This window comes from Saimiri boliviensis, chromosome 9, assembly GCF_048565385.1.
Source record: "Saimiri boliviensis isolate mSaiBol1 chromosome 9, mSaiBol1.pri, whole genome shotgun sequence".
NCBI classification, from domain to species: domain Eukaryota; kingdom Metazoa; phylum Chordata; class Mammalia; order Primates; family Cebidae; genus Saimiri; species Saimiri boliviensis.
In genome coordinates this window covers 50,862,533-50,872,158 of record NC_133457.1, presented here as the reverse complement: position 1 = coordinate 50,872,158, position 9,626 = coordinate 50,862,533, and the positions used below count along the sequence as shown (strand labels likewise).

Below are 9,626 nucleotides of genomic sequence, written 5' to 3'. Positions count from 1 at the left end.
TTAAAGCAAAACCAGGGGGAATGGAGCTGCCTAGGGGTGACTTCCATACAAAACAGGCCCGAAGCAGCAATCTCAGTCTGAAAGTAGACTGTATTTCAACTAGCGTATTTTTATGCTGAGGAGGATCTTTTTTCCCCAGACATTCTAAATCAGCCACTGATCCAAAATTCTGCAATCCAGCCTGTATCAAAAAAGCTTCTATCCGCTATTCATTCTTGGAGATCCTTGTAGGTTGGGCCACACACATACTAAGGCTATCACGAGACAGTCGCCTGGACCCCAGCAGGGTGGCAAGGGATTGTGGGAGGCAGTTCATTCCTGAAACAGGCGTCTCCGGGCCTTGCACGGAGGGCGCTCTGGGAGCTCCGAGCGCGCGTGGGGACCTGGACTCGGAAAGGGAGGTAGAGGTTGGAGAGGTGAGCTGGGGACAGGCTCCAGAAAGTGGAATTCCTGGTCGCAGATGGGGCGTGGGGAGCGTCTCTCTGAACTGGGGCTGGGGGCCAGAGCACAGGGCTCTGGGATGAGGCCCTCCGGCTGGGGGCCGTACATACTTTCAGCGGAGGGGTAGAGCCCAGCGGCTGAGCCGGCTGGGGAGTCCATCCAGAGCCCCAGGAACTCGGCGTCCGCGTCCTCCTCGTAGACCTCCTCCTGGGCGGCGACCTCTGGGACAGACGCGCAGAATTCCTGCTCGACGACGACGTCCTCCCCGAGAGCGCCCAGGAAAACATCCGCTACTAGGAAGGCAGACAAGTCGCCCTGCGCTCCCGCGCGTTCGTCGACGGAGCTCAGGAGGACCTCGGGGATCAGGAAGAGGGTGTGTCCACCGAGAGACACTCGCATGATCGACGTGGGCGCGGGCACCAGCACCAGGCTGTCGTCGTCCCGGGACACCTTCAGGGAACTGCCCGCGGCCAGGACCAGCACGAAGGTGAGCGCGTCGGCGGCCGGGCCCCCGGGCGGGTCTTCCAGGCTGCGCGCCACGCGGGGTTCGGGGGCCGCGGGCTCCTCCAGTCGGCGGCGCTTGGCAGGGCCGGGTCCTCCTGGCTGCGGTCCCCACCAGGGCGCAGGGCAGGCGCTGGGGCTGCGGGGCCGGCTGCCCATCACCTCGACGGCGCCGCGGACGGCGTTCCTGGGCCTGGCAGGGGACGTGGGGAGCGCGGGCGGTGAAGTCCTCTGTGAGGTAACAGGTGTCGGTGGTAGGCGAGGCGGACTGGGACGAACCGGGGGGCAGGACCGCGTTACGGGAGGCGAGTCCTCGGAGCTCCAGGGGCGCCTCTGGGAGGCCGCAGTCCGGGCTTTGGGGGTGTCTCGCCGGCCGCCGGGCTCGGCCTCGCGCGTTGGAATCTTGGGCCTTCCTGGCGCAGAGCCGGATGCGCACTGCAAAACCATGTATGCTTTAAATGACGGCAGCGAAACCGAAGTCGCAAAACGTCACGCAATGTTCCGCCCCCTGGAGGACTCGCCCTAGAGGCGGAGGTATCCCTGCTGCCCAACAGTGGCTGTGGTTGGTAGGTCACTCTGGGGAAATACCCTTACGGACCGCTAGGGGGCAGAGCATCTGCGCCGCTCTAGGGCTTGACGTCTAGTGTCAAGCTCCTGTCCTCCTTTGCGTTGACGTCAGACGCGGAGTTGAAGACCGATTCATGTCCAGGTCACACTAGTGGAGCGAAACCGAGACACCGAGTCCTACTCCCATCCTCCCAGGCCCCGTCCCGGAAATGCCCTGCGCTTTCCTGTTGGCCAATGGTGGCTTGCGTTCTTGGGGTCTCCTAGCTTGTACATCGCTGTGATACCCTTTTAGGGGTCTTGGAAGGGAGAGTAAAGCTGGCATCCTGCGTGACGATGGCAGTCCCTGCATTATTTGTTTATTACGGTAGTTGGCACTGTAGTACCGTAATTACAGTCTTCCGTTCATGTCCCTTGAGGATTGGTTCCCGGACTCCCGGGATACCAAAATCTACGGATGCTCAAGTCTCATATAAAATGGTGTACATTTGCGTATCATTTACAGCTTTCCGTGTATTTTAAAGCATCTCTAGAATACTTACAGTAGCTAATACAATGTCAGTGTGATACCCCTGGTTGCTAAACAGATATCTATTATCTACCTATGTATAGATAGATAATATATACATATTTTGTTTGTTTTTGAGATGAGGTTTCATTCTGTCGCCCAGGCTGGTCCAATCTCTGCTCCCTGAAACCACCACTTCCTGGGCTCAGGTGATCCTCCCACCTCAGCTTCCTGAGTAACTGGGATTACAGGCACGTTCCACCATACTTGGCTACTTTTTGTATTTTTTGTAGAACTGGAGTTTCACCATATTGCCCAGGCTGGACTCGAACTCCTGGGGTCAAGCGATCCACCGCCTTGCCTCCCAAAGTACTGGGACTACAGGCGTGAGCCACCGTGCCTGGACATATATATATATATTTATTATGTGTGTTGTTTTTTTTTTTTCCTCTGAAAATTTCTGGTCTTCTTTCGGTTGAATCTGCGAATGCGAAACCTGCGGATCCAGAGGGCCAACTGTATTATGCTACAATCAGCTGAAGTACAGTTAACTTTATCTAATTTGACCTAAACTACAACTCTGAGGTGTATCTGTTTTAGCCCAATTTATGGATGATGAAAATGTCATGCAGAAAGGTTAACCAACTTAACCAAGAGCCAGGAACTAGCAGCGCAGGGTCTGGCTTGTCCAGCTCCATTTAAAGTGATACACCTTCACAGTGTCAGCGTTTTTGACCTGTGCCAGCTGAAATGCACCTTTGTGTGGCGTGTCCAGGCGGTAAAAGGGAAGGTGTAGCTCAACTAGTCACCTAGTGTTAATAGGACAAAATACTCTGCATTGATTTTGGAATAGGTAATGTTTTCAAGTGCTCACAGGGGACAACAAAGCATTTCCTCATGTCTTTGTCTCCTAAGCATGTTGTGTCCAACCTTGGCGGGAACCATTATTATATTTTATCATTCCAGAATATTCTTGTGCATTTAAAAGCTAATCTCATACATGTTATTTATCTCCCTCCCCTTTCTAAAAAATTTATTCTTTTTTGGGGTTGCATAGCATTCCTTTGCATAGTCTTTAGATTTAAATCAAGCCTCTCTTGCTGGACAGTGGTCTATCATTACTTGGTGGCACTGTCATCATCTGGTAGGTTCATGAAAAATGCAGATTATTTGCTCCATCCCAGAGCAACTGAGTTGCAATTCTTGGAACGTGGGGCTTAGGCGATTTATGTGAGCACCTCCAAGAAATTCTGTTTTACTCCAAAGTTCAAGATCATTGAACTTGTTTTTATTTCTCAGTTGAGGGGTTCAGGAAGCCTGGCTTGTGATCAGGGTTATGCTTGTTGATGTCAGTGTTATGGAGTGAACCCCAACTTTCTGGGCTGCATCCAATGCTTTTTCCTGAACAGCTGGCCTGTGGTCTTCATCTGGATTAACGGTGTCTTATTAATTGTTTGTCTTATTACTGAATTGTAGGAGTTATTTATGTATTCAGTATACAGGTCCTTTATCAGATACATGATTTCTGCATATTTCCTCCAATTCGTGGATTAAAATTTTTTTCTCATGAATATTTTCTATAAATATTGTATTTATTTTCTTTTCCCCCCCAACTTTTAAGTTCAGGGGTACATGTGTAGGATATGCAGGCTTGTTACATAGTGTGCCATGGTGGTTGGCTACACAGATCATCTCATCACCTGGGTATTAAGCCCAGCATCCATTAGCTGTTCTTCCTGATGTTCTCCCTCTCCCTGCCCCCAACTGACAGGCCCCAGTGTGTGTTGTCCCCACTCCATGTGTCCATATGATCTCATCATTTAGTTCCTACTTATAAGTGAGAACATGCAGTATTTAGTTTTCTGTTTTTGCATTAGTTTACTGAGGATGATGACTTCCAACTCCATCCATGTCCCTGCAAATGTCATTCCTTTTTATGGCTGCATAGTATTCTGTGGAGTATATGTAACACATTTTCTTTATCAAGTCTATCATTGGATAAAGCCCATTGATGCCCATTGATGAGCACTTAAGGCCTTTGGTATTGTGAATAGTGTTCTAAAGAACATATGTGTGCATATATCTTCATAATAGAATAATTTATATTCCTGTGGGTATATACCCAGTAATTGGATTGCTGGGTCAAATGGTATTTCTGTCTATAGGTCTTTGAGGAATTCCCACATTGTCTTTCACAATGGTTGAACTAATTTACACTCTCACCAACAGTGTAAAAGCATTCGTTTTCTTCCCACAACCTCACCAGCATCTATTATTTTTTGACTTTTTATTAATAGCCATTCTGACTGGTGTGAGATGGTATCTCACTGTGGTTTTGATTTGCATTTCTCTAATAATTAGTGATGCTGAGCTTTTTTTCATGTTTGTTGGCCACATTTATGTCTTCTTTTGAGAAGTGTCTATTCATGTCCTTTGCCCACTTTGTAATGGGGTTGTTTGGTTTTTTTGTAATTTTGTTTAAGTTCCTTGTAGATTCTAGATATTAGGCCTTTGTTAGATGAATCGATTGCAGAAATGTTCTCCCATTCTGTAGATTGTTTCTTGACTCTGATGATGGTTTCTTTTGCTGTGCAGAAGCTCTTTAGTTTGATTAAATCTCATTTGTCCATTGTTTCGTTGTAATTGCATTTGGTGTTTTCACCATGAAATCTTTGCCGGTACCTATGTCCTGAATGGTATTGCCTAGATTTTCTTTTTCTTTTTTTTTTTCAAGAACAGTCTGGAATGAGCCAGGTGAATTTTTTTTTTTTTTTTTCCGAGAACAGTTTTGCCTAGAATTTCTTCTAGGGTTTTTATAGTTTCAGCTTTTACATTTAAGTCTTTAATACATCTTGAGTTAATTTTTGTATATGGTATGAGAAAGGGGTCTAGTTTCAATTTTCTTCACATGGCTAGCCAGTTCTCTTAGTACTATTTACTAAACAGGAAATCTTTTCTTCATTGCATTTATTTTCTTATTGGTGACTTCTGAAGTCCAAAAGTCTTAAATTTTGATGAAGTTTAAAATATTTAAATAATAGATTGTGCTTTTGCTATTATATCTAAGAACTTTGTCTAAGCTCATGAAGATTTTATCTTTTTTCCCTAGAAATTAATAGTTTTAGTTTTTACATCGAGGTGTATGATCCATTTTGAGTTAATTTTTTGTGTATGGTGTGAAGTAATAATTTAAGTTTATTTTTTGAAGGTATATACACTATTCTTAAAAAAAGACTATTCTTTTTACATTTAATGGATACATTGACCTCACATATAGTTTATCCTAGAGAATGTTCCATGTTTACTTTAAAAGCATGTGTATTCAGCAGTCATTGGATTAATTGTTCCATATATGTCGGGTTGAGTTGGCACTTGGCTCTTTTGTGAAAAATAAATTGACGATAAATGCAAATATTTATGTTTGGACTCACAGTTTAGTTTCTTTCATCTTTATTCTTGAGACAGTACCACTTTGTAATGATTACTGTATCTTTAGAGTAAGATTTGAAATTTAATAGTGAAAATCAACTTTGTCATTCTTTTTAAAAATCACTGGGAGGCGAGATGGGTGGATTACCAGGTCAGGAGATTGAGACCATCCTGGCTAACATGGTGAAACCCCATCTCTACTACAAATACAAAAAATTAGCTGAGGGTTGTGGCACATGCCTGTAGTTTCAGCTACTTGGGAGGCTGAGGCAGTAGAATTGCTTGAACCCGGGATGTGGAGGTTGCAGTGAGCCGAAATCATGCCACGGCACTCCAGCCTGGGCAACAGAGCAAGACTTCGTCCCCTCCACCAAAACAAACAAAACAAAACAAAACAAAACAAAACAAAACAAAACAAAACAAAACAAAACAAAACTTATGGCAATTTTGGGTCTTTTGCATTTCCATGTGAATTTTAGGATTAGCTTGTCAGTTTCTATAAGATACCTACTGGATGCTGATAAGGACTGTGCTGAATTTATAGATCAATTTGGCAAGAATTGCCTTCTTCACAATATTGAGTTTTTCAATCACGAACATGGAATATCTTCCATTTATTTAAATCTTCTGTAATTTCTTTCATTAATTTTTGTTGTTCTAAATGTGCGAGTCTTGTACTTATTTTGTTAAATTTACTCCTGTTTTTTCATTTTATGGTATTATGAATAGAGTTAATTTCATTTTTCAGAACATTGCCAGTATGTGAAAATACGGTTGATTTTTCTATTTTGATCTTGTATCTTACGACCTTGCTAAACTTGTTATTAGTTCTAGATTTTTTTGGGGTGGATTCCTGGGGATATTCAACATGTAATATTTCATCACTTGAGAATAAATATGGTTTTACTTCTCATATTCCAATCTAGATGCCTTTAACTTCTTTTTCTTTTCTGTTTGCACTGCCTTGAATGTCTAGTAAAACGTTGAGTAGAAGTAGTTACAGTAGAATTCTTGCCTTTTTTCTGATCTTAAGAGGAAAGCACCATTTCTCCTTTCACCATTAAGTATGATGTCAGCTGTGATTTCTTAGATGTTCTTTGTTTTGTTTGATTTTGAGACAGGGTCTCACTCTGTCACTCAGACTGTAGTGTAGTGGCACGATCTTGGCTCACTGTTGCCTCAGCCTCCTGGGCTCAAGCAATACTCCCACCTCCCAAGTAGTTGGGACTACAGGTATGTGCCATCCTGCCGCTAATTTTTATATTTTTTATAGAGACAATGTTTTGCCATGCTGCCCAGGCTCTTGAATTCCTTAGCTCAAGATATCCACCTGCCTCAGCCTTTCAAAGTGCTGGGATTACAGGTGTGCACCACCATGCCTTCCCTTAGATGTCCTTTATTAGGTTGATAAAACTGCCTTCTATTCTTAGGCTATGGAGTTTATATCATGAGTAGGTACTGGATTTTGTCAGATGCTTTCTTCCTTCTGAATCTGTTGAGTATATTGTATAGTTTTTGTTCTTTATTTTATTAATATGTTATATTACATTAATTTTTGGATATTAAACCAACTTGTAACCTGTTCATGATATATAAATCCTTCCTATATGTTGCTGCATTTGATTTTCTACTATTTTGTTAAGTATTTTTGCATCTTTGTCCATGAGACATACTCGATTTTAGTATTCTTTTCTTGTCATGTCTTCATCTGGCTTTGATGTTTTTAATTCTGTGAGGGTAATACTGACTTCATGCAATGAATAGGTAGTGTTTTATCCTTTTTTATTTTCTGAAATTTGTGAAGACTAGGTATTATTGCTATTATTTCCTTAAATATTTGATAGAATTCACTAATGAAGTTATCTGGGCCTGGAATTTTCTCGTGGGAAGATTTTAAATTGGTAATTCAGTTTAAAACAAAACTTTTTAAAGACCTATTCAGGTATCTATTTGAGTCAGCTTTGGTAATTGATATCTTTCTAGTAATTTGTTTATTTCATCTAAGACAGCTAACTTTTTTGGCATAAAGTTCTTTGTAATATTATCTTATCCTTTAAATTTTGTTTTTACTTAATTCAAAGTATTTTCCAATTTTCTTTGTGGTTTCTTCTTAGATTCATGGGTTATTTAGAAGTTTGCTGCTTATTTTCAAAATATTTGGAAATTTCCTAGCACTCTGTTTCCAAAATATTTGGATATTTCCCAACACATAATTCTGATGCAATCAGTTGCATCAGAATGCAACTGATTCTGTTGCATTCAGGGAACAGCTTAAAAAGATTTCAGTCTTTTTAAGCTATTGTGACCTGTTTTATGGCTTAGCATATGGTCTATCCTGGAGAATATTCCATGTATGCTTTAAAAGAATATATATTTTGCAGTTATTAGATGGAATGTTTTATATATGACAGGTTGAGTTGGTTGATAGTGTTGTTCAAGTGTTCTCTATTATTGATGAATTGTTATGTCAATTTTTGAGAGTGGAATATTAACATCTTCAATTATAGAGTTGCCTATTTCTTTTTAAAATTCTTTCAGTTTTCACTTTATGTATTTTACAGCTATGTTGTTAGGTGAATATACATTTATAATTATTATATTGTCTCAATTTATTGAGTTTTTTAAAAATCATTATGAGTCGTCTCTTCTGCTAATAATAATTCTCACTTTAAAGTCTACTTCTTCCGATACTAATAGCCATTCTAGCTGTATTATGGTTGCATTTACATGATATGTATCTTACCATTTCAATCCATTTGTATCTCTTGTAGACAGCATGTAGTTGGATTTTAAGTTTTTATGCAGTTTCTAAATTTTGATTGGAATGTTTAGACCATTCATATATATGCTAATTATTGATATGGTGAATTAGCATTTGCCATTTTGGTATTTGTTCTGAATGTTCTGCCTTTTTTGTTCCTCTGTTATTCCTTGACTTTTTTTGTGTTAAATGTCTTTTAGTGTATTATTTTAATTTTTCTCTTGATTTTTTTAAATGATTTTATTTTGAATTATTTTCTTAAGTTGTTGGGATCTAGGGGGTCACAATTTGCATCTTAACTTATCACAATCTATTTAGAATTAATATTCACTTAATTCCAGTAATATATAGAAACTGTGCTTTAATACAGCTTTATATCCTCTTCCTTGTTCTACACTCTCATCTATATTTATATTTGTCATAAATGCAATAAAACAGTGTTATAATGATTACATTATATAATCTTATGCCTTTTAAGGAATTTAAGAGAACAAAGGAAACAAAATATGTTTATAGCATTTACAAAATAATAGACTCTTGGGTTGAAGTGATTCTCCTGCCTCAGCCTCCTGAGTAGCTGGGATTACAGGCACCCGCCACCACACCTGGCTAATTTTTTTTTTTGTACTTTTAGTAGAGAGGGGGTTTTGTCATGTTGGCCAGGCTGGTCTCAAACTCCTGATCTCATGATCCGCCCATCTCATCCTCCCAAAGTGCTGAGATTATAGGTGTGAGCCACTGTGCCCAGCCGAATTCATGTTTTATATGATGAAATATAGGGATTCAGTTTCATTCTTCTGCAAATAAATGTCATTATGTTTATAATGTCTTTTTTATTCTTATTTTTTGTGATCTATCATGAAAGCAAAGTGTTAAAATGAATAAAATCTCTAGCTTCTAAAGTGTTTCTGTTTCTCTTGAAGGTTTTATGTAATTAACGTTGATATTGTTTTTTGATGCATAGATCAAAAACTACACTTTTCTACATTGGGAAGGACTCTTCTTTTTTTAATTTAATACTTGCTATGAATTAAAGTTGGTTGTACAATAAGTTGATATCTTTTTATTTTTTTGCACTTGGTATACAATTGCTTACTTTATTTTTCAGCATTTTTGGATTATTTTAATTTGAAGTGACTCTTTTTTTTTCTTTAACTTGAAGTTCTGGGGTACATGTTTAGATCTTGAAGTATTGTTACATAGGTATACACATGCCATGGTGGTTTGCTGCCTCCATCCATCCATCACCTACATTAGGTATTTCTCCTAATGTCATCCCTCCCCAATCTCCCCACCCTCTGCTATCCCTCCTCTAGCCCCCTACCCCACAAAAACCCCAGTGTGTGATGTTCACTTCCTTGTGTCCGTGTGTTCTCATTGTTTAACAAGCACTTATGAGTGAGAACATGCGGTGTTTGTTTT

At 40.5% G+C, this 9,626-nt stretch overlaps 1 protein-coding gene across 1 annotated transcript; it reads right to left on the bottom strand.

The window, feature by feature from the left end:
* Positions 1-312: 312 nt before the first annotated feature.
* On the bottom strand, positions 313-1,101 carry LOC120360101 (proline-rich protein 23B-like). Its single transcript, XM_010330428.2, has one exon. The coding sequence runs from the start codon at positions 1,099-1,101 to the stop codon at positions 313-315; it is 789 nt and encodes a 262-aa protein (XP_010328730.2).
* Between the last annotated feature and the right edge of the window lie 8,525 nt (positions 1,102-9,626).